At 41.9% G+C, this 26,592-nt stretch overlaps 4 protein-coding genes across 5 annotated transcripts in view; 2 read left to right on the top strand and 2 right to left on the bottom strand.

Moving 5' to 3' along the window:
* The window catches only part of arid3a (AT-rich interaction domain 3A), a 45,813-nt gene extending 38,315 nt beyond the window's left edge, over nt 1-7,498 (top strand). The window contains exons 8-9 of the mRNA XM_006792034.3: nt 192-281; nt 1,534-7,498. Coding sequence (XP_006792097.1) covers nt 192-281; nt 1,534-1,694 — 251 coding nt within the window. The 3' untranslated portion in view covers nt 1,695-7,498. The remainder of the gene's footprint in view (nt 1-191; nt 282-1,533) is intronic.
* Nucleotides 7,499-11,013: 3,515 nt separating this feature from the next.
* The window catches only part of ctdspl3 (CTD (carboxy-terminal domain, RNA polymerase II, polypeptide A) small phosphatase like 3), a 29,956-nt gene continuing 14,377 nt past the window's right edge, over nt 11,014-26,592 (top strand). Inside the window, exons 1-5 of one of the 2 annotated variants that reach the window (XM_087852305.1) lie at nt 11,014-11,298; nt 13,612-13,726; nt 13,848-13,991; nt 14,256-14,370; nt 14,791-14,902. In XM_087852305.1, the coding sequence (XP_087708431.1) occupies nt 11,167-11,298; nt 13,612-13,726; nt 13,848-13,991; nt 14,256-14,370; nt 14,791-14,902 (618 nt within the window). In that variant the 5' untranslated portion in view covers nt 11,014-11,166. The remainder of the gene's footprint in view (nt 11,299-13,611; nt 13,727-13,847; nt 13,992-14,255; nt 14,371-14,790; nt 14,903-26,592) is intronic. The other variant, XM_006792035.3, reaches the window with a different exon arrangement.
* Nucleotides 17,229-18,967, bottom strand: LOC148098628 (homeodomain-interacting protein kinase 2-like). The gene has a single exon (XM_087852727.1). The coding sequence runs from the start codon at nt 18,879-18,881 to the stop codon at nt 17,649-17,651; it is 1,233 nt and encodes a 410-aa protein (XP_087708853.1). The 5' UTR covers nt 18,882-18,967; the 3' UTR covers nt 17,229-17,648.
* On the bottom strand, nt 23,590-25,181 carry LOC148098627 (homeodomain-interacting protein kinase 2-like). Its single transcript, XM_087852729.1, has one exon. The coding sequence runs from the start codon at nt 25,093-25,095 to the stop codon at nt 23,863-23,865; it is 1,233 nt and encodes a 410-aa protein (XP_087708855.1). The 5' UTR covers nt 25,096-25,181; the 3' UTR covers nt 23,590-23,862.

The raw sequence follows: 26,592 nt of genomic DNA, 5'->3' as shown, positions 1-26,592 counted from the left end.
TACTGTCTATCTGATCGTGCACATGAACCATTTCTCGGTAAGTGACTTCAGAGAAATGTTCATTGGGACATTTTTGAAAAATTCAGTTTTGCTCCTACTGTGGGATGGTTTTGTTTCTCCATTTGGTTTGAGTATTCTTAAGTCAAATCTGGATCCAAAAATGAATAAGGATGAAAACTGCTTTCTTCCAGATGGCAGACAAGACTCAGCTCTGAACCTCACCACCAATGGCACAGGGAGCATCAGCATGTCCGTGGAGCTCAATGGAGTGGTATACACTGGTGAGCAGCTCCTCTGTAACTTAAAGTGACACGACAAAATGTCAGATATGAGCTCCCTGCTTCGCAGTTAGTCATGAAAAGTTAAGTATTTCCACTAAGACTCTTGGCTGACTTACAGATCTGGAGAAGCATCAGATTGGTATAGAGACCAGCCCCCTTTCTTCCTCCGAATGTTCCTATCAGCACCTCTTTTGTTTCTGTTTCATATGTTGTTTCGTTGCTTATTTGATTTGTGAAGAAATGGAGAAATGATTATAGCTGTAAGAGATGTTACACAGAGCAGATTATTCCTGTTTTGTGGCAAAGCGGAGTCGTGCACTAACATCGTAGAATGTCGTTGTTGGAGAAAGATTACCAAGTTTGGTAAGACCTCAGTCTCGTGGGCCTAGACCCCTTGGATAACCTGGCTGTTGGAGATTGCTTAATGTCGTTAGGTGAAATTGGTCAGAAATAGGTGTACAGTTGTGCACCAAACAGCTCTTTGGGACTGCTTTAGTCACTAGCAGAACGCTGCTGTCTCCTGTAGTTTAAATGGCAGGTGCCGGCTTGTATGCACATTCTCGCTGACTATTTGCAGAGCTGCAGTGAAACGTCAGTGTGACTCAAATGGGAAACTGAGCACGTTTGCCTTGAAACTAAAAACTAAACTAAATATTTGTACCTGAAGCTGTGTTCACACATGAAGTGATTCTCAGTAACCAGAGGCATTGAATTGCGTTAAGAGAATAAAAACGGGGCGAAGTTGGCAATGTGATTGAAGTATCTATCAAGCGTTGATAGCCAAAGAATCCGGTAGTAAATAGAATAGAGGGTTACCTAGGTAACTAGAGCCTGAATGTTGTTAGTGACCAACATGTTGTTAGTCAGCTTCAGATTGATGCGTGAAGAGCAAATCTCTTCTGGTGCAGCTTAAACAACACGTTTCAAATGGCACATCTTTTTCTTTGAAAGCGAATGTTCGCTTTTCACCGTTTGACTACTAACAGGTGAGCAGTTGGCACCTGTGTCTGCAGACAAGTCAGCTTCTTCCATACAAACTGCATGCGACCATAGCAGTTGCAAGGAGGTTTTTGTTGAAGCACCTCCCCCTCGAGCAACCACTCGCCAGTTGGTCAGGAAAGGCAGTTTTTTTCCTAGCAAAAAGTGGTCGCCAAGTTGCAGATCAGTATGTACAGACTGTAATTCAAAGCATTTGACAGATGTTTTGTACTCTGACTCCTTTTTGTTTTCCCTCTTGTCGTTTTCTATCCAGGCGTTCTTTTTGCTCAGGCAGCACCAGGGTCAGCCTCGTCTGGTGCATCTGCATCGTCCGTCACCAACAAGGCTCCCAGCAGTCGCGTCGCTCCGCAGCAGCAGCAGCAGCTGCAGCTGCAGAACACACCTACCTCAAACTCCAGCAACTCATTGTCTTAACAAACTCCCAGCCTTTCCTTCATTCATATTTTTTTTTATTTACCACGCTAAGTGAAGCCAAAAAGCAACCTCATTTTCTATCTCACCAATGCCAAAAATAGAAAAGAAAAGAAAAGAAAAGAAAAGAGAAGAACCATAAACCATACAGAAAGACACAAACTGGAACTCTGTTCACTTGAAGTACACTATCTCAGGTTTCCTCTCACAAACTCTTTTGTTCTTCATCGCCAAAATGATCTTGAAAAAGCAAAATCTCCCAACTGAGAGCCAGTATATGCTAAACAAAGACATATGCGCAGCCTGTGAATTATTTATTTCTGCATCAATGTACAGATTATTTGGAGAACAAAAGAGAAGATAAAAACTAGGAAAGCATTGTTTACACACACAAACACAGCTACTGACTGACAATGATGTTTTATCCTTCAGGGGAGAGATTTTATTTTAAGTTTTCATTGTCATTATTGTCATTATTTTATTCTCTTTATTGTTTTTTTTTTTCCTTTTCACTGCAGGAAAAAAGTCTATATTAAGAATTCTATACAAAAAAAAAGAATATCATCTATTTTTAATCAGAATAACTTTAAGGATAAGTGTTGTTTCTTCAGGGCATATATAAATATATATAAATATATATAAATTGTACCATTGTGACCTCATTTTGGGTAAAACCTTATACACACGGCAGTTGTTTTGACTGTCTGTGTGAGATAACAGCGCAGGTCTGTGCTCCTGTCGTGTGGGGACGTATGCATTACATCACAGATTCTCCTGTGAATAGACAGAGTGACGTCGGCGTCCCGACTCAGACTAATGCAAAGGAGCACGTATTGGAGGCGGGCATAGTTGTTCTTCCTGTGACGCTCGGCTAATTTAGCTAGAAAATCCACTCCCGTTTGTTGACACGAGGCTTGTTAAATACACCTTTTACCTTTTTTTTCTCTCTCTCTCCATTATGCTGGTAGAGTTTTAAAAATGGCTGTTTTTGTAAGAGTAAGGTCAGTTTGTACAGGCGGTAAAATTAAGTTGTTTCTTTTTGTTTCGTTTTTTTTCCCACCTCCCTGCACCTCATCACAGGATGGACTTTCTCAGTGCTGTCCACACCAAGTGTTCCTTTTCCTGTTTAGGGTTCAGATTTATGTGGAAGACACAGGTTTTAGGTGAATGTTCTCAGGTGTTTCTCGCTCTTAAACAAATATCCCACTTGACAGAGCACTGCTTTTCCACGTGTTGAAATCTGCTTTATCTTCTTTCTAACTTGGCCTTTAGTGGAGTGATTGTCTTTCAAAAAAAGAAAAGATGCATGCATGTATTTGTAGATAAAAAGCCCCCTTAATGAGATATGAAGTGATTTCCCATCTTAGGTTCGCAGGAGTCGAGCGTATACTGAATCTTTATTATTGCAGAGCTGCTCAAATGGACAATCAGGTGTCAGGAGATGCTTATCTGGGCTTCGGACGAGTGCTTTTTTTTCAGCTCGTATGTGACATTGTGTTGTGTTTTCTTTTTTTGCCTTTGTATTATAGATTTCAGATGCTTTTTATTTTTATTTTAGCGTTTTCAGCTTTGTGTTTTTGATGAATTTGTGCGTCTTCTGATCCAAGTGCTTCTTATCCCGCGCCTTGAGACGAACAGGGTCTCATTAAGGCTAGCTTGCAACCTGTCCGGGATCCTGCGATGGCTGAGAGGCGATCGCAGCTGCGGCGTTTGCTCGCGGCCTTTGTACAAACTCTGTTAGCTTTACAAAACACAGAGGAGAATCTGTGTCATTTGTGTCCGTGCTTTTTGAAGTCAGTCAATCAATTCAGCTTTTTGAACTTTAACCTGTTACCTCTCTGAACTGTTAACTCTTAAAGATTGTTCCCCATAGCCCCGACACACACACACACACACACACACATACACAGTCACCCCACTTCACAAAGCAGCCTCATTCCTACTGAAGTTGGAAGTAAATCAGGCTTTGTACGTGGGTTCTGTTCAGAGACCTTAACACAGCATGAGCTGACCAGAGAGCGCGCGGTACCTCAGTTTAATCAGTTTTTACTGTTCAAGTCAAATATCACCAGATGGCTGTCGTGGCTTTGATTCTGGACTCACTTCTCGGTGGGAAATTACCACCAGCTGCTACAGAGCAACTGGTCATTACTTTTATGTTTTTTGTAACGGACCTCACAGTCGTCACAGTGGCGTTCTTGAATTTCAGTGCAATGTCCACAAAGGATTGAACTGTCCATCCTCAGGCACAGGAAAGCAAAGGCGGACTTCAGGTTTATGTAAAACCCTGCTGGAGACTTCAGAAACCATTTGATTTGCAAATCGAATAACTAAATTCGTTTCTCTCCACAAAACGCTTAAGCGCCTTTTAGATGCGGAATACAAAACATTGCCGGCTTTATCTGTTTACCGTAAAGTTCCTCCTCCTTCTCAAAGATGAGCCCATGGCTGAGGCAGCCACACTAACCTTGCAATAATTGCCAGACACATGCAAGAAGTGTTGCATTTGTGGCATCGATTGCCAATGTCAACTATGATGAGGTTAAACCACACTTTTGAACATTTAGAGTTGCGAGTGTGTGTCTGCGTTTAGTGCATGGTGCAACATCAAGCAGTAGCTGCTCATGGTTCTCACACGGGGGCTCGAGGAGGCCGTTCCGCACAGACGGCGTAAACCGAACGCACGGTTGCTGAGACGCGACGATAAAACATTCAGCTGTTTGGCGAATTCTCCAGTGAACCCATGAGCACGTGCAGGACACCTCTCTGAAAAAGTGACTGAGAGTGCGCAGTCAGACATGAGGCTGATGTGTTAGGACGCCGTCAGGCTCAGAGAGTGTCTACGTGTAGAATGTGTTGCTCTTCATTAACTCAGGCGTGCAGCTGATTTAAATGTTTGATAAGTGCATTTCTTAGAAACACAGTAAACACCTTGTGAATGTGAGATTCAAAAGCTCAGCTCCATGAACGTCATCTGTCTTTTTTTCATGCCCTTACAGTAATGGGTTGGTATGTTGGAGTACTGCGTAGGCCCTAACCAAAACAAAACAAAAAATTGGAAAATGACAGCCCTCACGTATTCCTCCTTCCTTGTATCTGCAGTATGAGTGAATATGAGGGCTGTTTTTCTTTGTATCAGGAGTAGCAGGTGTCACAGTTGCCGGTAATCGCTGACAATCAAATAGAGACGTACTGCGGCTGGAAGCATGTTGGGGGAGGATGGCTGGAGAGAAGCTAAATTCAATCAATCCCAATCTAAAGGATCAACACTGCTTTTTCACATTTGACCCTGTGACCTTTTGGCCCCCGAGGCAGCTTTTAAAGCACCTGCCCCCCCTTCGGTGAATCCATGTTTATCGTATAACTATCGACTGCTTGTGTGTGATATTTGCACGTGAACAACAAAGGTACCGCCACTCGACTGTACTCGCGCTCTCTGTGGACGGCAGCATTTTCAAGGAACGTGTTCTTAACATGCGCGGTAGCAACAATCATGAGACGTAAAGACAACGCTGTATACCTCCAAACACTGTCGACATCCCTTCAACCACAATCGAACCCCGTTTCTACCTCAAGGACTAAAAGCTTTGGCAGATTTCTCCTGCAGGGCCACACCTGGGAGAATCCTGCTGGAGGCTGCGCTCAGGCCAAAAAACCCCACTCAAGTGATGGTGGTGCCGGTTCATAAGGATTTTAAAAGAGATTTTAGTGACCACAGACAATCAGCTGAAAATGCAATTCTCACCTTTAACGATGACCGTTTTAGAGGCAGCTCTTTGGCAAGAGCTCCCCTCAGTGGAAGGTTTTTGTTACAGCGCACGATCAGTCAAAGTTTCCTGTATGGGGGGAAAAAAACATGGAAGGATATGAAGGCTTCAACTATTCCATTTACTTTCTTTTCCTTTCTTTACTTCCTTGTGGTGTTTCCAGAGTTTAATGTTTGTGGGGGATGTAAAAGCTTCAGAATCAGCATTCACATCACGGAACACTAAAACCAAACTTCACAGGCTTTTAGAATCAGTAGCTCAGCAAGGCAATCAAACAGGGAAGTGGTTCAGACAGGGAAAATGCAGTCTGGCCTGTATCAGTGCAATCGTGTAGGATCCTCTGGTCAGAGGTAGTTCATCTCTGATATTTTAAGGCACAGTGTAGCTAAGAAAACTGCATCAGTCTTAACTCTGTAGCCTGTAGAGTTGTGAAAACCAGATTTTTGTTCAGGCTGGAGTTTTTGTTTTTTATTGTATTGTAGGAAGTTTGACTCCTATAGCCTGCAGATTTTCCATCATTAGATTAGACAATGCCTGCGCAACATTTCTGGCTTTTTTATTATTTTATTTGTCTTTAATGGCCCTGGACTGTTTTCAGAAGCCTGCTTCGTTTGACACTGTTGTACAGACTTGAACAGCAACATAACTCATCTATTTTGCCTGTCTTGGAGTCCAATTTTGATAAAAGTATGGTAATATCAGCACAAACCCACAGAGTCTATCGCGATCGGCTCGCTCGCTCTCTGTCTCATTCGTAACTTTTAAGTGTCTGAATCTCAGCTGTTTTTGATCCCAACCAGAGCTGTAGATAAAATAACTGCTTGAAAACCTTAACATGGTCCTGAGGGTCTTGCTTGGAGCGTGACTCCTGCTCCCACCTGCTGCCGACATGGACACTTTGCTAGAACATTTACGGGTTAAGGCGCATGTGGGGCTCGAGGACTTTTGACTGGACTTCACCACTCACCTTACCTCAATCAGGGGGACTGTGGATAGGGAAGATGATGATGATGATGATGATGATGATGATAAAATAACAAGATGCCTTCTGCTGTGACAATTGTATGAATTAACATGTATTACTAAGACTCATTAAGTAGATTATTTCTGAAAATGGCTTTTAGGGCTATGGATATATAATTTTTTTTTAATTGTTTTTTGTTTTTTTGGCTATTTCCCTGCTTCTTTTTTTCCTTGTTTTGGACATGCTGTAGCAACGGAGACACAGAGATTACTTATAGAGCAGATTTATGAATACAGTGATGATAATTATAATGGTAATGTGATTATTATAGGGAAGCATGTGGTGTGTGTGTGTGTGTGTGCGTGTGTGTGTGCGTGTGTGTGTGTGTGTGTGTGTGTGTGAGAGAGAGAGCAAGTGAGAGAGCTTCACGTGTATCCTCAGAACAGAAACAGGACTCTGTCTCTTGTCTCTTACAACCTCTCAGGAAAATCTACCTCTACCTCCAGTTTGATGCATTTAACCCGGTGAGGGCTCAAGTTACAGTTTGGCAGGAAGAGGACACGAGAACGGGCGCCGGCGTTTGAAGTGAACTTCAGCCGACCTCGATTGATATGAACGCCGTGCTTGTGTTAGATACAAACAAGACATTCTTGGTTGAGAGGTTCATTTCTGACGCCGGGGCGTCCGCCGCCCTCTTGTTTGTCGTTACACTTTCGTAACACTTCTGCTGTTTAGCTTATTTGAGTACCAACAACAGGGAACCTCCAGCTCAACAGCTAACTACTACCAGTACTCGGACAAGTACTGCTTCTCGCACCACTGTCAGTTCAGAGTTTTGCAGTCTGCTCTATTAATGTGTGCTTATTCCTTCTTCTTTTTTCTATCAATGATCACGTTTTTTCACAAGTGGGATGTTTCCCCAATGGCCACCACATCAGTGATGTGGCAGTGGGGCAATGCAACTGTTTATTTTGAAGGGTGATAATCTGTTCTTGCCTATTTACTCAATATATGTTAGTGTGAATACTTTTATTTTGAATCTGAAATTAATAAAATATCACCTTTGTTAAATGTCAGACGTGTTTTGGATGTTATTTTAAGTATTTGGGCCTAAGATTTAACAGCCAGTTATCCTGAATTATACAGCCTCAGGGGAAATATTAGACTGTGTCAGTATTTATTTAACAAAAATTAGACCACTAAGTACTAATGCTTTCACAGGAATTAAGAGATAGCAGAGCCAGTTGCTGCCAACCAAATTAATTGATCATCTTCAAGCGTGAGGAGCTCAGTAAAAGCAGACGTTTAGAGCCAGGCATCTTGCAATCACTTAGTCAACCATGAACTACTCTGTAGTAGATTTGAGCCCTATGGGAGTGTCCACCAAGAGAGACATGGACCCCCTATTGATCCTCTACCTAATCATACGAGCCAAGGTGTGGAAACGGGTGTGGGTCACAAACAGCCGAGGCCATCTGTCCAGCAAAAGCTTGGCTGAAATGAAACAGGACAATGATCGCAAGCACTGCAGCAAAATCTGCAACAAAAAGGCTAAAAAAACAGGAAACATCAAGGTGATGCAATGGCCCAGTCAGAGTCCAGACCTCAACCAGAGTGAAATGCTGTGGTCAGACCTTAAGATATCTGTGCATAAACGAAATCCCACAAACCTCTGTGGACTGAAGCAATGTTGCAGAGAAGAGTGAGACAAAATTCCTCCTCAATGATGTGAAATACTGAAATCTATGGTAAATGATTACTTCAGGTTATTGCTGCTAAAGGTGGTTTTACAAGCTACAGAGTTGTGGGTGTACTTTAGTTTTCCACACACCGCTTCTGCATTTAGTCTAATTTCACGTTAACTAAATAATGACAGAGTGTAATATGTGTTAGAAATCAGCCAAGGTGCCATTGTGTAGCCTGTAGGCCGTTTGTGGGTCCGTCTATGGATATGCCTCACCAGACCATCACTGACCCACCACCAAACGTTCATGCTAAACAATGTTACAGGAAGCATAATGTTTTCCACAGCTTCTTCAGATCCTTTCACGTCTGTCACATGTACTCAGGGTGAACCTGCTCTTATCTGTGAAAAGCACAGGTTGCCTGTAGTGGACCTGCCAATTCTGGTATTCTTGGGCTCTATGGTGCCGGTCAGTGAGGGCAGAGCCCACTAAAGGACATGGAGCCCTCAGGCCACCCTCATGAAAGTCTGTTTCTGATTGGGTATTCACACCAGTGGCCTGTTAGAGGTCATTTTGTAGCTCTGGCAGTGCCCATCCTGTTCTTTGCACAAAGGAGCAGATTCTGGTCCTGCTCATGGATTAGGGACCTTCTGCAGCCCTGCCCAGCTCTCCAAGACTAACTGGATGTCTGCTGGAATCGCCCCATGCTCTTGAGACTGGGCTGGCAGACACCTGAAGGAGTTGGAAAGAATGTCAGTGGCCTCCACCTGTAAAACCTTTTCTGTTTTGTGTTTTCATTGTTGTCTAGTGTACTTGTTGTTAATTTCATTAACACCAATACAGCTGAAACTGATTAACAACCCCCTCTGCTGTCCCAGATGTTTAACTGATGATGTTATCCTCTAATAAGAAAAGGTTAAAAGGTTTTCCTTTATTTTTTAGATTAATTTTACTCAAGAAACTGTTGCAAACTATCTAACAGAATATAAAGACTGGAAAAGCAACTCCAGGGTTATTACTTGAAATCTTACTGATTTCATACTGCTTAAAATGAGTAGATCAGTAATAATAATTGTCTCATTCTGAGTTGTCTTTGTGCATTTACGCTGCTGTAGCACTTGTCTCTTTGACCTTGACTGCATCGAGTTGTTAAAATCCATCTGCTGAAGCTTCTCACTTTACACATCTTATGGAAACTTGCGACCTAAAATAAACAAATACTAATGGTTATGAGCCTACCACCTGTTCACAGTATAGTCTTTGGAAATTATTTCTACATTAGTGAAAACAATTTAGCATAAAAAAAAGTTTTTTATTTTTTCCCTTAAATGTTATATTTTTATTATTATTTGAAATATCTTGATAAGCAACAAGATTTGTATTAACAAAGGTGGTTGTGGGAGTATTTTAAAGTGCCATGCTAACAGCCAGATCCACAAGGATTTGAAAAGCTTTTTCTCCTCTGTACACAAATTCAGTGGATCTTTAAAAAAAAAAAAGCTAAGAGGTTTTTCTGCAAGAATGATGGATAGGTGTGTAAAAAGAATTCAAATATCATCTCCCAGAGATGCTGGACATGGAATGGCTTTACCATGTGCTATTTCTTGTGACTGAAGATGCAGCCGAATGAATTACAACTACAGTGTATGCTTAAACTGCATTGGATGCAGCCAAACCGATAGGATGATGTCTTGCAGTACTGATAGGCAAATGCTTTGTCTCCTGAAGTCAGCTGATCTGAGGGTGTGAGGAGAAAAGTCCTACAAACAAGCAGCAACTGAAGGCAGCTGCAGGAAAAGCCTGGCCAAGCATCCCAAGGGAGGAAAGTCAGAATGATGTGACGTGCATGGACGCACAAGATTTGCATCCAAATTTAAAATAATCATTGCAGTTACTTATCAAAAGTAACAGACTCAAGCACATAGGAAATGAAGAGGAGAGTGCAGGCAGGGTGGAGACGGGTGTAAGGGGTGATTTGTGACAGAAGAGCAGTAAAAGTGAAAGGGGAGGTACAAGGTTTGGAGATGATGGCACTGTCAAAAAGCACAGACAGCAGAGATGGAGATGTTCAGATTTTCATGTGGAGTGATCAGATTGGACACAGTTAGAAATGAGTAGATCAGGAAGACAGATTGAACAAGCAGTTTGGAAAGTTAGAGAGGCTGAGATGGTTTGGATATGTCCAGAGGAGGGATAGTGGATATACTGGACAATGTATGTTGAAGATGGCACAGCAAGGAGGAAAAGAGGAAGAACATAGAGAAGATTAATGGATGTAGTGAAGGAGGAGATGTTGATGTGGCATAGAAAAGGTGGCAGAGAATCTTGCAATAGGACTTAAAGGTACTGTGCTGCAGGGGTTGTAACAGACTCCACTTTGTTTGTGTGAATGGGGAGTCTGCCTAACACTAAGTTTCATCATGGAGTTCCACAGGGTTCTGTGCTAGAACCATTTATATTCACATTACACATGCTTCCCATTGACTGTATCATTGTGGCCTTTAATTTCTTACTGGGCCCTAAGAGTCTTAGAAACATGGGGTATGGTTGTTGGGGTTTTCTTTTGTAGGGTTTTTGCCCTAAAGCATCTTGAGGCCACTGTTGTTGCCATTTATGTAAATAAAATTGAATTAAAGTCTGAATTCTACACCTTAAATGCTTCATTTTAAGTTCACTGTGTATATCGAATTATGCAGTTTTTAAAAAAGTAAGGTATGCTGTTGCAGAAATTGCCTCTTTGCTCTTTAATAATCGTGCTCACCCAGAGGTTCTTTGCATATAAAATTCAAAGGGGGTGGGAGTGAGGGCAACGTGACGGGCGTATCACGTTGACGCTGGCTTTTTACAAAGCACCGCCCAATAAGCGTCTCCGCGGTGCTAAACCTATCGGAGCCCGGTAGATTCAAACGAACGCGCTGATTCAGCGAGTGGGGGCGGAGCTACTTCTAGCTTCTGTTTGGTGCTTGAACAGCGAAGCGTCGGATTGAGAGCGATTATCTTCGTTACGGTGGCAAGTGTTACGTTTAGATGTTAACAAACCCCCACGTAAAGAAATAAAAATGAGACTTAGGTCTCAGAAAACCGTTGCTGCTTGTCCGGAGACACCGAGGCGCTCCCGTCGACGGTCTAACGGGAAAAGGAGTCGATCGCGCCTGTCCGGGTCGGAGATTGAAAGTCCGCTTCAAACCAAGGTAATTTATTGTTTGCCGGGTTATTTCTCTATGGTGATAGTGCTGTTATTAATGTTGGTGGAACAGCATACAGAGCTCGATGTTGAATATCGTCCCTTTGTTAGGATGCTAGGCTAGTTAGCTAGCTACTAGCGTTCTCATAACAAAACAGCTAACAGAGTTGCTAACATTAGCGCCTTCTCGATGGTAGGTGGCTTTTGCCACCGTTCTCTTGTTTTATCTGGATCTGTCTCGACCTATTTAAGTAATTTTTTTTGGTTAATTTTAATTGGTAGGTTAAATACAGCAAGGAGGGTTGGTAGGGATATAGTTTCCAATTTAGACGTGAAAATAAACTATCGTGATTGTAAATATAAGCTACTGTTAAAACTTCGAGCTACTGATTAAGCTTTATGACTTTAAGTTTAGATTTTAAAACGTGTTGGATTGACAGACATGACTGTGACTAACCACTGTTTGCATTGTAGATTTAAACTGTTGATCATTCACTGGGTGTCGAAAAGAACAAAGGAGAACAATGTTGTCCATACAGATCCAGTTCATTCTTAGTAGCTGCTCTCTTTAAGTAAATCAGTCAATCAATCAATGAAACTATCATTAGTATTATTTTTTTGTATTCTTTTCTTTTAACCTCTACACCGAGTCGCATTGTTGTGTGTTGCTTTAAATTACTAAAATGAAACAGTGAGTTAACTTTGGTTTCAAGTTTAATTCTTTACCTTAAAATTTAGGGTCTTTTCACCCATAAGAGAAACTTGAGAACATCTCAAAAAAGAAGCATACATACTAGGCAGCGTTAATCACATTGCAACACTGGATTCCAAGAGGATTGATGCCAACAAGGATTAAAGATCCCAGTTGCATGTGGAAGAGGGTCGCAGTAAAGTAGGTCACCAGGACACGTTTAGACCCATTAGTCTAGTGTGGATAGAGGCCATGCAGAACAGAATCCCATTCAGGGCAACATATGTGATGACTTTGGTTGTTGGTTAAATCAACTTGATACTCAGGTTGAAATATGGGGCAAACTGCTGCTTGAAGAAAAGTTTATAACCATATTACAATTGTACTGTAAATAGCTGTGAAACTGTGTGGTCACCAAAATACAAGCTGACTTAGCTTTGTTTGAATGACGGCGTATTCACTACGTGAAGGCTTAAAAATAGCCAAATCTTGTACCCATCCTTGGTGAATTGGGTGTGCGATGGGTGTGAGATTTATAATTGCGAAATTGGTTCGCCCTATATGTGCTGACTCCTCAGACAAGGTACGAGAATAAATAGCGGTTGGTCTTCAGGGTTTCTACTCCACTGCCGTATTTCATACGGGTCCACATTTCCAATGCGCGAAATTTTTTGTAAGTACCGTCTCTTTGCATCTGGACACAATCTGTCTCTATAACGTCCTTTTTCTTTTGAGCTGCTTTTAAGTATGGTTCATAGCGATCTTCCTTCCAACACAGTGTGTTTGTTTTGATTCGTGGCCTGCTAAAATGGTGCCGCGCTCCCACAATGCATTGCGGCGTGATGTCAACTCCAAAGCCCCATTGTCCTTGGCGATTTGGATGCAGCTGCTGGCCATGGAAACCCATTCTATGGAGCTCTCTACACGCTGTTTTTGAACTAATGTAAATGCCACAGTTTGGAGGTCTGTAATGATTGACTCTGCTAAAAAAAATTAGCGACTTCTGTGCACTATTCGTTTGTTGAAACAATCTGCATGCCTAGGTGTTCCCGTGGCCATGGAAGTAATTGGAACACCTGAATTAAATGATTTGGATGAGTAAGTGAACACTATAGTGTAGAATAGAATAACCCTTTATTGTCATTGTACCTGTACAACAAAACTATGGGTGCTATGGGTACTATGGGTGCTCTACAGAAATGAAATATAAATAGTAAAACAAAAGGAATAAATGGCATACAGGATATATATATATATATATATATATATATATATAAGCTAGAGGCATGTCAGCAAAACAAGAAGAACAAAGTGCTTGGAAGCAGTGCAAAGGAATTGGTCTGGGTATAGAGTCCGTATGTGAGGCCTGAGTGATGGGGATTACTCAGACCGTGGCACAGATTGGTGGGGGGATGGTGTTTGTGAGGAGCAGCTTCTGGTCCAGGTTATTCTGGAAGTGCAGCTGCTTTTGGGTCTTCTCTAGCAGAATTTTTTTTATAAACGTGGGATACTGATTGAGACATCCTGAAGTAATGCACTATTACGCTGTTTTAAATGGACCTTTAGGGGTAATAATGAAGGTGTTGCTTCACTGATCAGTTTTTTCTTCTTCTTGTTTTTATTGTGTAGGATGAAGAGACTGTGAATAAAGACTCAGAGGATGAAGTTCCCACTATGGTGAGGCGACCGCTGCCTCGTGGCCGGGCGAGAAAGAGGGCTATTGCTGTGAATGACCAAGAATCAGGTATTTTAGCGCCATCGGCTGATTCTGCTTTAAAGCACAGTTACACTACCTGTTAATTGTTAGTTGAAATGCTCATCGTTTTTTGTTGTGTTTTCTGAATGACTCTCATTTTACTGTCTAGATTTGACCTTCAAGACTCCAGTCCGTCCCATCATGCACCACGAGCGCATACTGTCAGAGATTGACCATGTGACTCCGCGTAACGCGACAACAGCTAGAAACATCTACTCACCCATTGTGCGTTTCCTCACACCCAGCAAAGAAAGTGAGTACCAGTCATCCATTTGAAACTTGTTTACATGTAACAAAAGTCTCTGGTTGAGAGACATCACCATACAACTGAATGCAGCTTTGTGATCCATGGGATAAACTCCACCTTGAACAAGCTGACCTGCTTAAACTACTTGGTCGGGAGTCAACTATATACGTCTTATATGATGTCATAAAGTCAGACTTGGTACTTAAAGTCTGTCTGTGTGTGTGTGTGTGTGTGTGTGTGTGTGTGTGTGTGTGTGTGTTTTCTATTCAGATTTGAAGTACACAGGAACGGGGACCAGTGTACTGATGAGCCCAGAACACGGTGTGTTCGGTTGTGGCTCCATTGACCTTCTGGGTGGAGACGAGGACGATGACATCTTTGATCCGTAAGTTGGTTTTCTACATACAGTCACAGGAGAAGACCATGATTTAACTTCATCTCATACGTTATTGTAAAGGAAGTATTCAAAATCAGTTTACAAAATCCAAAAATATCTTTTTCTAGTCCTTCAGTAACATCATGTCGGCAATTCAATTTTATTTATATAGCGCCAAATCACAACAACAGTCACCTCCAGACGCTTTATATTGTACAGTAGATCGTACAATAATAGATACAGAGAAAAACCCAACAATCATATGACCCCCTATGAGCAAGCATTTTGGCGACAGTGGGAAGGAAAAACTCCCTTTTAACAGGAAGAAACCTCTGGCAGTGGATATGGGTTTGGTAACTTAGCTATTTGAGAAACGACACAAAGTTTTGTTTGAAAGTTTCTGTTGCTGAGCATAATTTTCATCTGCAGCTTTACGTTCATCAAGAACATGCCGTCGCAGTCCCAGCATTCCAGACCTGCTCTTCTAGATATTCCCCCGAAGACCAGAAGCACCCCAGAGGGAACGCTGGTGGTCGATCTGGTGAGTTTTATCCTCCGTGGCCTCCTGTTCGCTGCACACATATGCAGCTCGGACACATGGGCTGTATCCCAATTCAGGGTCTGCAGCCTTAAAGGCCACATTTTAATGCCGATTACGTCACAGCGACGCGACGAAGGCTGTCCCAATTCAAAGGCTGCTCAAAATGCGGCCCTCAAATGTGTCGTTCATTTCCCTGAATTTTAAGGATGTGGCGGTGTAGACTTCGTGGCCCAACATATCCCAGAATGCATAGCGCGGCGGTGGGTGTGGATAATTTTGCAGAAAAAAAACCGGCGGAAGAGGGGCGGCCGAAGAGTAAACTTTTAAAAGTACTGAATATTATGTCACTTATGTGCAAACGTTTAATAACGAAGAACATTAAAACATTACTGTTGGCCACATGTCGGCAACGTTATGTAACATTACTGATGTTTGTACTAACGTGGTTTTAAAGCCTTCACTTTAAAATATACGCCGTTCAATAGTTGACGTTAATCTTACAGAGAATGTGATAATTTCATGGATATTTAAAGTAAGCACTGAGACAAATTTAGTAATGCCAACATATTGGAATAACATATATTTGTCTCTTGTATATAATACATTTATATATACAGTGTCAAAGGAACCTGTCTTTAAATGAAGATTTAAGGTGACAGGAAATATAAATAAATGCAGCTTGAATCTTCACTGAAGCTCAGTATTTGAAACAGAGTTCATTCACTGCTGTAATCACTAATAATGATTGAAATAATAACTTTAATATTGGCCATATTATATTTACATTACCAAAGTGAGATGACTTTAGTCTCATGAACAACATTAGCTAATTGTTATTTACTAGCTAATCTTAAAATGACTGTTCAGTACAGAAATGAAGCCCAAAAATCATGTTTTACAGTCCTGTGGTCTCAGCCTCAGATACTTATCAAATCAAAGCTCATGTAGAAGCAAACAAACAAATGAACAAAAGATTTTGTCCTTCATTTCTGTCAAACAATGCTGTATGAAACGTTTCCAGCTGTTAGTATCATGGTTGCTAGGCAACCTGGGCAGCGCGACGGAGGCTAGACCGTCCCATTTCACAAGCCTCGCACTTACGGCCTTAGCGGTCTTTGAGTACGCGGCCCTTGTGGACCGTTAAGACTGCGTACTTTAAGGCTGCAGACCCAGAATTGGGATACAGCCATGGATGTCGACTGTGGAACACGAACTGAGGACATCTCAAAGAAAAATCACAAACAATATTTACTGAGTTTTTTTGTGTGTTTACTTATATTTTCATGGTCAGGAATAGTTTGCTTATTTTGCTTATTAGTGTGAATGCTTACCAGCATTCACAGTATTGTTATTCAAATCGTTATTATTATAATATTTTTTTATCTATTCTGTACGTTTTTTGCCGTCTATCTCCTTCAACACCGTTCAACTTAGAAAAACCATTCAATCACCGTTAGATTCCTCTTCTTTTGGACATTGCCGCTTCTGTTGCACACTCAGTGCCCCATACCATATTTTTCAGGCCATAAGGCTGACTGTCAATAACGGCCTGTTTTCATACATGAGGCGCATTAAGCGAAACAAAACAGTCAGATAAGTCAAACTTTACTCAACTCATTCTTCTTGCTTCCTCTTTTTCGTACCATTGATTCATTAATCTTGAATTCTCTCGCAGCTGCTCTAACTTTTATCGAGTGGGGAAAAAAGTTAGCGTTCGTCCTCCAGTTTCACTGTGCTAATCTTATGCTAACTATACATTAAAAAAAAATTGTTTGATGATCTGAAACGTGTGTGACAAACATACAAAAAAAGAGAAATAATTTTCACACCATTGTCATATAACAATGACTTCCTTCCGTCATTCTGTTCGCTAGCCCCATTGTGGACCACTAAATTTTTTTTATAGTGTGTATATGTATTACATATGTATGTAATATATATTTATTTTATTTATTCGTTTTTTTGCACTACATTAGACAACATCAAAATAGTGTTGTCAAAAATGACAATAGCGTTAGCATTTTTTGTTATTTGTGTGTTGTAATCTTTATATAAAAAAACCCCACCTCTTAATCTTTGGTATATGGCGAGGCGCTGTGGACACCCAAGTTTGTGATTGTGTAGAATTTTCAAATCAATACCATGGTTGCATCTGCTGAAAATCTCTGTGAAGCTTAAATCTCAGTGACCTTGACTTCAAGGTCAGAGGCCAACTTTTTTGAAAATCAGAGGAGGTTCACATTTATAACACCGGTATGTCTACTAGGAGGCTGAAGGGTAGCACTATATATTTATAAACAATCAAAAAGAACAATTATTAGGCAATTTATTTATTTCCAATTTGTATTGAATTTATTTCTGTTAACATGGTGTTTTTGGTCTGATTGAAGGACTGATGTGATGGTAAGGTGTCCGCTGCTCCGCTTTGAATATTGGTAGGCTTTTTTTTTTTTAAATTTTCACAAGAATTGCTAGTTCCCCTAGAGTTTTGGCCACCTCAACAATCAGACGATTCCCTATGAGCAAGCATTTAGCAACAGCGGGAAGGAAAAACTCCCTTCTAAAAGGAAGAAACCTTCGACAGAACCAGGCTCAGGAAGGGACAGCCATCTGCCGCGACTGGTTGGAGTGGGGGGAGTGAAAATTTAAAAAAAAAAAAACAAGCCAAATTGATCATTATTGGAGCAGCTTAATGAATTTTTCCAGTGCTGTTAATATCCTTTTCCAACCCCAGTTGGTGTTTTTGTCACTTTTGTCCAAGGTGGAGGTATGGTCTTTCAATGTCAATACATGGGAACCTCTTAGAGAGGCCAGGGTTGAAAAAGGGATGCTGGAGAACCTCTGCGGGTGTTATCCGCTGGTGTGCATCCAAGGCCAACATCCCTTTAATTAATCTGACAAATAAACGTTGGCCATTTTCAGGTCCTCGTCTAAACGCCATTACTTGTTCGAGGTCATCAAGACGCGTAAGTTTTATGTATCGAGTCTCCAGGGACTCATATCCTGTCTCGCACTGAAATTGTTGGTCAGTCTTAAATGTCCAGCGCTGTTGGTTGTAGTTGTCTTCAATGAAAAAGTCTTCAGTGTACACGCCAGAGTCCAGAACATGATCTGGTGGCTGTCCCTGGGTCTCTATGATGAATTTCAAAACATCATATTCTCCATTTCCAGGGTAGAGTGGCACCCCCGTACCAAGTTCCACAGCTACCAGCCCCAAAGACCACATGTCAGCTGCTTCCTTATAAGGAAGGCCAAGCATAACCTCAGGTGCACTATAACCAACCGTCCCCACACAATCACTAGGATTCACTGCAGACGCAGGACATGCGAGGCCAAAGTCTATAAGTCTGACTTTGACTGGAGACTCATGGCGGTTAACAACCATGATGTTTCCAGGTTTGAGGTCAGCGTGCACTATTCCCACAGAACCCAGGTGTGACAGGGCATTTGTGAGTTGATGTAAAATTGGCCTGACTTCGCTTATGGGGAGACCCTGGTTTTTCCGGTCCCGTATGTAGTCCCACAGGCATTGATCGAGCAGTTCAAAGTTTAAGCAAACCCGCTCTCCGTCGCGGAAAAAGCCGTTCCATTTAACTATGTTTGCGGCATCTGGATCCAACCTTCTCAGCTGCTCCAGGATGAAAATTTCCAGTTTTGCCTGTTGCAGAATATCAGGGCGGTTCCTGTTGACTTTAATAGCCACAGCACGGTTGGTTTTGGTATCACGACATTTGGCTACAATACCAAAGCCCCCTTCTCCGAGGAAAGCCTCTACCTTGTAGCGGTTTCCCAAAATGTTCCCTTCAACTATTTCAGGCTCATCTGAGCTGAAGGATGAGCTGGCTGACGTGTGGACGCATACTTGCTGAGAAAATTCAACCGAGTTTTGGAAACTGCAGTTGATTTTCTGTGATCTCCTGCTTTTCAAGTTTGAAGGGTGCTGAAAGACCACAGGGTTTTGTGGTCTTTCAACACTCATGTTAGTGCAAGGGGAACTCTTACGGTTGAAAAAGGGATGCCGGAGAACCTCCGAGGGTGTTATCCGCTGGTTTGCATCCAAGGCCAACATCCCTTTAATTAAGCTGACAAATAAACGTTGGCCATTTTCAGGTCCTCGTTCAAACACCATTACTTGTTCGAGGTCATCAAGACGCGCAAGTTTTATGTATCGAGTCTCCAGGGACTCATATCCTGTCTCGCACTGAAATTGTTTTTCAGTCTTAAATGTCCAGCGCTGTTGGTTGTAGTTGTCTTCCATGAAATAGTCTTCAGTGTACACGCCAGAGTCCAGAACATGATCTGGTGGCTGTCCCTGGGTCTGTATGATGAATTTTAAAACATCATAATAATTTCTCCCAGGGTAGAGTGGCACCCCCGTACCAAGTTCCACAGCTACCAGCCCCAAAGACCACATGTCAGCTGCTTCATTATAAGGAAGGCCAAGCATAACCTCAGGTGCACTATAACCAACCGTCCCCACACGGTCACCAGGCATTACTGCAGACGCAGGACATGCGAGGCCAAAGTCTATAAGTTTGACTTTGATGGGAGACTCATGGCGGTTAACAACCATGATGTTTCTAGATTTGAGGTCAGCGTGCACTATTCCCACAGAACCCAGGTGTGACAGGGCATTTGTGAGTTGATGTAAAATTGGCCTGACTTCGCTTATGGGGAGACCCTGGTTTTTCCGGTCCCGTATGTAGTCCCACAAGCATTGATCAAGGATTTCAAAGTTTAAGCAGACCCGCTCTCCGTCATGGAAAAAGCCGTTCCATTTAACTATGTTGGCGGCATCTGGATCTAACCTTCTCAGCTGCTCCAGGATGAAAATTTCCAGTTTTGCCTGTTGCAGAGTATCAGGGTGGTTCCTGTTGACTTTAATAGCCACAGCTCGGTTGGTTTTGGTATCAAGACATTTGGCTACAATACCAAAGCCCCCTTCTCCGAGGAAAGCCTCTACCTTGTAGTGGTTTCCCAAAATGCTCCCTTCAACTATTTCAAGCTCATTTGAGCTGAAGGATGGGTTAGCTGACATGGTGGAATGTGTCGGCTTGATCGGTGAATTGCTGAGAAATGTGAAATTCTCTCAAAACTTTCCAAAAATTTTTTTGTTGCTGTCAGGTCTACGTCCGTTAAGCAGTAAAGTGTAACAGCAAGATGATGACATAACAAAGGATCAAAGGCATTCTGTTTTGGTTCAAAGGCATTCTGTTTTGGTTCAAAGGCATTCTGTTTTGGTTCAAAGGCATTCTATTTTTTTCAGTTGAAACACTGAAAAAATAGTGTTTCAACAGGGCAGGCTGGCGCCCTGTGGGACGCAGAGGTGATAGGGTAAGGATGCAGAGCATAAGATCCAGGATAAGATTTACTTATCGGTCAGCTCATCAGCGAGCAGCCGCAGAATCACAGGTGCAGCTTGGCAGGGGATGGACTCAGGGTGAAGACACAAAATCAACAATGACAACAGTGTTATTCTTTATTAGTGTGAATGCTGGTAAGCGTGTGTGTGTGTGTGTGTTTCAACTGCTGCTGTGTGCACAGTGTTTGCTCTACAGCCATCATTTTACCTTCACGTAGCCATCGTTGTTGTCTTTCCAACAGCATGTCTTTCAAAGCTCAGAGATGTAAACTTTTTAAACTGTGTGGATCCAAGTGGAGGGATAACCCTCTAACTGACCCATAGAAATACATTATATTTTCAGTCAGGAGTTTGTCTCAACAGCAGGAAAGACCCCACTTTTTAAATTGCTCCTGCGGCCAAAGTTTTGACAGCAGGAACATGAAGAACACACTGTTGTATAGAACAGGTCCTCGGGATCGTCACCGTTTGAAAATGATTTTGATGGGAGTTAGGGTCTTGGATTTAGAAGCAGTTGTTCAACAAGTGCACTGAGGCAGATTTGACAGCGTTTTGCCACAGAGTAATAGTGTGTCAGTAGTTAGTCCTGGACAACTAGATAAAGCATTCCGATTGGCCCATGAAATTCGGGCTTCTGTTTGATTGGTGCATTTGTTTTCAGCAGACAGGTGGTTCAGATCTGGGCTTTTGGAGTCAGTTGATGACTTTTAGAATCATCTTTTCTGACTGGATCATTAAAACTTAAAGCATTGATCTTTCTGCAGTGGATTCTCCCACATTTCAGTGATATGGTGAATAAAAGAATATTGTAAAGTCAAAATACACAACGTCGTAGTCTCACTTTATTCCTTACGTCATGTTTTTCCGCTCACCCACAATAACAACAACCCACCGCAGGCAACAGTACTCTCGCGATATAACAGAAAATAACAAGTTAACAATCTCCCTCTTTCTTTTTTAAAAATAAAAGTATAAACACCCCTTTTAAACATTTGTATACATATATATGTAAACAAAACAAAAACACTTTGTCAACATTATAGAACATTCAGGAAACATTTCAATGTGCTTTGCTTTACTTAAAGCATACTATCACTGCACACAATAAACGAGAGTGCATTTTAATGCAAAGAAAACTTTGTAAACAAAGGATCACAGTATCCAGAGTCCTTCATCTAGTGCAGGGGTGTCAAACTCAAATACACAGTGGGCCAAAATTCAAAACTGGAACAAAGTCGCGGGCTAACGTTAATATTTATTGAAATATATTTATTCCTCCAGATATAAGAATGAATCTTTTCTTATGGATTCAAACACATTTTGCTGAAAAACTGAATATGGAACAAGCAAAGCTTAATACTAAACAATATATATATTAGCTGTATAATACCAGTAGGCCAGCTCTAATAGTAATTTGGCATGGCTTCGCGGGCCAGAGTTTGACACCTATGATCTAGTGCTTTTAGAAGGGTTAAAGGTGAAACTCCTTTTTTTGTCAGATAATCAGCAAGTTGGGATTTGGAATCTGACCAACCAATCTGTCTGATTTTAATGGCTTGTATGAGCTCTTTAATGCTGCTCATTTCCAGCCTCAGTCTCTTCTCTGTAACCTGCGTAGTGGACTTGAGTGCATCAAACAAGGAATGATTGTCAGGCACACAGACACACAGCATTCAGACCAGTGTTACCAGTTTTAAGCTCAGAAAAAAGTGTTGCCAAGAAGACAGCACTGTCTATTCCATCTGACATGGCAAGAGTTTCTCCTGCCAGTGTACTTCTGACCACACGCCTGATATATTTTTATTTTTTAGACTGCCAAAAGAGAGGACAAAACTTTCTTCCTTTACCCATAAGGATGATTATGCCCCTCCTTGAGTACCGCCAGTGGGAAGGCTGCCAAATGAAGCGTCACAATGCCAAATCCTCACTGTTACCCAAGTGTTGAAACTTAAGAGTCACTTTCTCTACTTTAAGTTTACAGATAACTTTGTTCACTTCATGAATGGACTGCACAATTGCACCTTTGATATTAGATCCCAGGCTGCATGTGTCAAACATAATATCTGGTCTCGTTTGTTTGGCAACCCACAAAATCTGTCCTATTTTTGACCTGAGTTGCTCCCGTTCTGTTTCACTTAAGGAAGCATCCCTCTGTACAGCCCGTGCTGCTTGTAACTGAACAAGTTGTAGGTAGTCAATGTAAAGTTATTGATGCACCTCTATTACATCATTAACTGTACAAATGTCCATACCAACATAAAAAAAACTGTCATGTTCTTCACAGCCCACAAGGAAGGTAGATTTCAGTACAGGAATGATATGAGTTGCAAAGTGACTTGAACCAGCCCAAAGGAAATCATCAACGTGACATGCAAGCACTCCTGTAATCTCAAATTGTTCATTCTGCCTGTTTTCATACATAAGGCGCATTAAGCGAAACAAAACAGTCAGATAAGTCAAACTTTACTCAACTCATTCTTCTTGCTTCCTCTTTTTCGTACCATTGATTCATTAATCTTGAATTCTCTCGCAGCTGCTCTAACTTTTATCGAATGGGGAAAAAAAGTTAGCGTTCATCCTCCAGTTTCACTGTGCTAATCTTATGCTAACTATACATTAAAAAAAATAATTGTTTGATGATCTGAAACGTGTGTGACAAACATACAAAAAAAAAATACCACCATTGTCATATAACAGTGACTTTCTTCCGTCATTCTGTTCGCTAGCCCCATTGTGGACCACTAAATTTTTTTATAGTGTGTATATGTATTACATATGTATGTAATATATATTTATTTTATTTATTTGTTTTTTGCACTACATTAGACAACATCAAAATAGCGTTGTCAAAAATGACAATAGCGTTAGCATTTTTTGTTATTTGTGTGTTGTAATCTTTATATAAAAAAACCCCACCTCTTAATCTTTGGTATATGGCGAGGCGCTGTGGACACCCAAGTTTGTGATTGTGTAGAATTTTCAAATCAATACCATGGTTGCATCTGCTGAAAAGCTCTGTGAAGCTTAAATCTCAGTGACCTTGACTTCAAGGTCAGAGGCCAACTTTTTTGAAAATCAGAGGAGGTTCACATTTATAACACTGGTATGTCTACTAGGAGGCTGAAGGGTAGCACTATATATTTATAAACAATCAAAAAGAACAATTATTAGGCAATTTATTTATTTCCAATTTGTATTGAATTTATTTCTGTTAACATGGTGTTTTTGGTCTGATTGAAGGACTGATGTGATGGTAAGGTGTCCGCTGCTCCGCTTTGAATATTGGTAGGCTTTTTTTTAAAAAAATTTTTCACAAGAATTGCTAGTTTCCCTAGAGTTTTGGCCACCTCAACAATCAGACGATTCCCTATGAGCAAGCATTTAGCAACAGTGGGAAGGAAAAACTCCCTTCTAAAAGGAAGAAACCTTCGACAGAACCAGGCTCAGGAAGGGACAGCCATCTGCCGCGACTGGTTGGAGTGGGGGGAGTGAAAATTTAAAAAAAAAAAAAACAAGCCAAATTGATCATTATTGGAGCAGCTTAATGAATTTTTCCAGTGCTGTTAATATCCTTTTCCAACCCCAGTTGGTGTTTTTGTCACTTTTGTCCAAGGTGGAGGTATGGTCTTTCAATGTCAATACATGGGAACCTCTTAGAGAGGCCAGGGTTGAAAAAGGGATGCTGGAGAACCTCTGCGGGTGTTATCCGCTGGTGTGCATCCAAGGCCAACATCCCTTTAATTAATCTGACAAATAAACGTTGGCCATTTTCAGGTCCTCGTCTAAACGCCATTACTTGTTCGAGGTCATCAAGACGCGTAAGTTTTATGTATCGAGTCTCCAGGGACTCATATCCTGTCTCGCACTGAAATTGTTGGTCAGTCTTAAATGTCCAGCGCTGTTGGTTGTAGTTGTCTTCAATGAAAAAGTCTTCAGTGTACACGCCAGAGTCCAGAACATGATCTGGTGGCTGTCCCTGGGTCTCTATGATGAATTTCAAAACATCATATTCTCCATTTCCAGGGTAGAGTGGCACCCCCGTACCAAGTTCCACAGCTACCAGCCCCAAAGACCACATGTCAGCTGCTTCCTTATAAGGAAGGCCAAGCATAACCTCAGGTGCACTATAACCAACCGTCCCCACACAATCACTAGGATTCACTGCAGACGCAGGACATGCGAGGCCAAAGTCTATAAGTCTGACTTTGACTGGAGACTCATGGCGGTTAACAACCATGATGTTTCCAGGTTTGAGGTCAGCGTGCACTATTCCCACAGAACCCAGGTGTGACAGGGCATTTGTGAGTTGATGTAAAATTGGCCTGACTTCGCTTATGGGGAGACCCTGGTTTTTCCGGTCCCGTATGTAGTCCCACAGGCATTGATCGAGCAGTTCAAAGTTTAAGCAAACCCGCTCTCCGTCGCGGAAAAAGCCGTTCCATTTAACTATGTTGGCGGCATCTGGATCCAACCTTCTCAGCTGCTCCAGGATGAAAATTTCCAGTTTTGCCTGTTGCAGAATATCAGGGCGGTTCCTGTTGACTTTAATAGCCACAGCACGGTTGGTTTTGGTATCACGACATTTGGCTACAATACCAAAGCCCCCTTCTCCGAGGAAAGCCTCTACCTTGTAGCGGTTTCCCAAAATGTTCCCTTCAACTATTTCAGGCTCATCTGAGCTGAAGGATGAGCTGGCTGACGTGTGGACGCATACTTGCTGAGAAAATTCAACCGAGTTTTGGAAACTGCAGTTGATTTTCTGTGATCTCCTGCTTTTCAAGTTTGAAGGGTGCTGAAAGACCACAGGGTTTTGTGGTCTTTCAACACTCATGTTAGTGCAAGGGGAACTCTTACGGTTGAAAAAGGGATGCCGGAGAACCTCCGAGGGTGTTATCCGCTGGTTTGCATCCAAGGCCAACATCCCTTTAATTAAGCTGACAAATAAACGTTGGCCATTTTCAGGTCCTCGTTCAAACACCATTACTTGTTCGAGGTCATCAAGACGCGCAAGTTTTATGTATCGAGTCTCCAGGGACTCATATCCTGTCTCGCACTGAAATTGTTTTTCAGTCTTAAATGTCCAGCGCTGTTGGTTGTAGTTGTCTTCCATGAAATAGTCTTCAGTGTACACGCCAGAGTCCAGAACATGATCTGGTGGCTGTCCCTGGGTCTGTATGATGAATTTTAAAACATCATAATAATTTCTCCCAGGGTAGAGTGGCACCCCCGTACCAAGTTCCACAGCTACCAGCCCCAAAGACCACATGTCAGCTGCTTCATTATAAGGAAGGCCAAGCATAACCTCAGGTGCACTATAACCAACCGTCCCCACACGGTCACCAGGCATTACTGCAGACGCAGGACATGCGAGGCCAAAGTCTATAAGTTTGACTTTGATGGGAGACTCATGGCGGTTAACAACCATGATGTTTCTAGATTTGAGGTCAGCGTGCACTATTCCCACAGAACCCAGGTGTGACAGGGCATTTGTGAGTTGATGTAAAATTGGCCTGACTTCGCTTATGGGGAGACCCTGGTTTTTCCGGTCCCGTATGTAGTCCCACAAGCATTGATCAAGGATTTCAAAGTTTAAGCAGACCCGCTCTCCGTCATGGAAAAAGCCGTTCCATTTAACTATGTTGGCGGCATCTGGATCTAACCTTCTCAGCTGCTCCAGGATGAAAATTTCCAGTTTTGCCTGTTGCAGAGTATCAGGGTGGTTCCTGTTGACTTTAATAGCCACAGCTCGGTTGGTTTTGGTATCAAGACATTTGGCTACAATACCAAAGCCCCCTTCTCCGAGGAAAGCCTCTACCTTGTAGTGGTTTCCCAAAATGCTCCCTTCAACTATTTCAAGCTCATTTGAGCTGAAGGATGGGTTAGCTGACATGGTGGAATGTGTCGGCTTGATCGGTGAATTGCTGAGAAATGTGAAATTCTCTCAAAACTTTCCAAAAATTTTTTTGTTGCTGTCAGGTCTACGTCCGTTAAGCAGTAAAGTGTAACAGCAAGATGATGACATAACAAAGGATCAAAGGCATTCTGTTTTGGTTCAAAGGCATTCTGTTTTGGTTCAAAGGCATTCTATTTTTTTCAGTTGAAACACTGAAAAAATAGTGTTTCAACAGGGCAGGCTGGCGCCCTGTGGGACGCAGAGGTGATAGGGTAAGGATGCAGAGCATAAGATCCAGGATAAGATTTACTTATCGGTCAGCTCATCAGCGAGCAGCCGCAGAATCACAGGTGCAGCTTGGCAGGGGATGGACTCAGGGTGAAGACACAAAATCAACAATGACAACAGTGTTATTCTTTATTAGTGTGAATGCTG

Source organism: Neolamprologus brichardi, chromosome 15 (assembly GCF_056152115.1).
Source record: "Neolamprologus brichardi isolate AB-2024 chromosome 15, ASM5615211v1, whole genome shotgun sequence".
Lineage (NCBI taxonomy): Eukaryota > Metazoa > Chordata > Actinopteri > Cichliformes > Cichlidae > Neolamprologus > Neolamprologus brichardi.
The sequence above is the reverse complement of the archived record's forward strand: the minus strand, read 5'-3'. Positions and strand labels throughout refer to the sequence as shown.

What these genes read in the sequence shown, in the direction of transcription:
- LOC148098628 (XM_087852727.1), bottom strand. Translation starts at nt 18,881, where the DNA reads ATGAGTGTTGAAAGACCACAAAACCCTGTGGTCTTTCAGCACCCTTCA.
- LOC148098627 (XM_087852729.1), bottom strand. Translation starts at nt 25,095, where the DNA reads ATGAGTGTTGAAAGACCACAAAACCCTGTGGTCTTTCAGCACCCTTCA.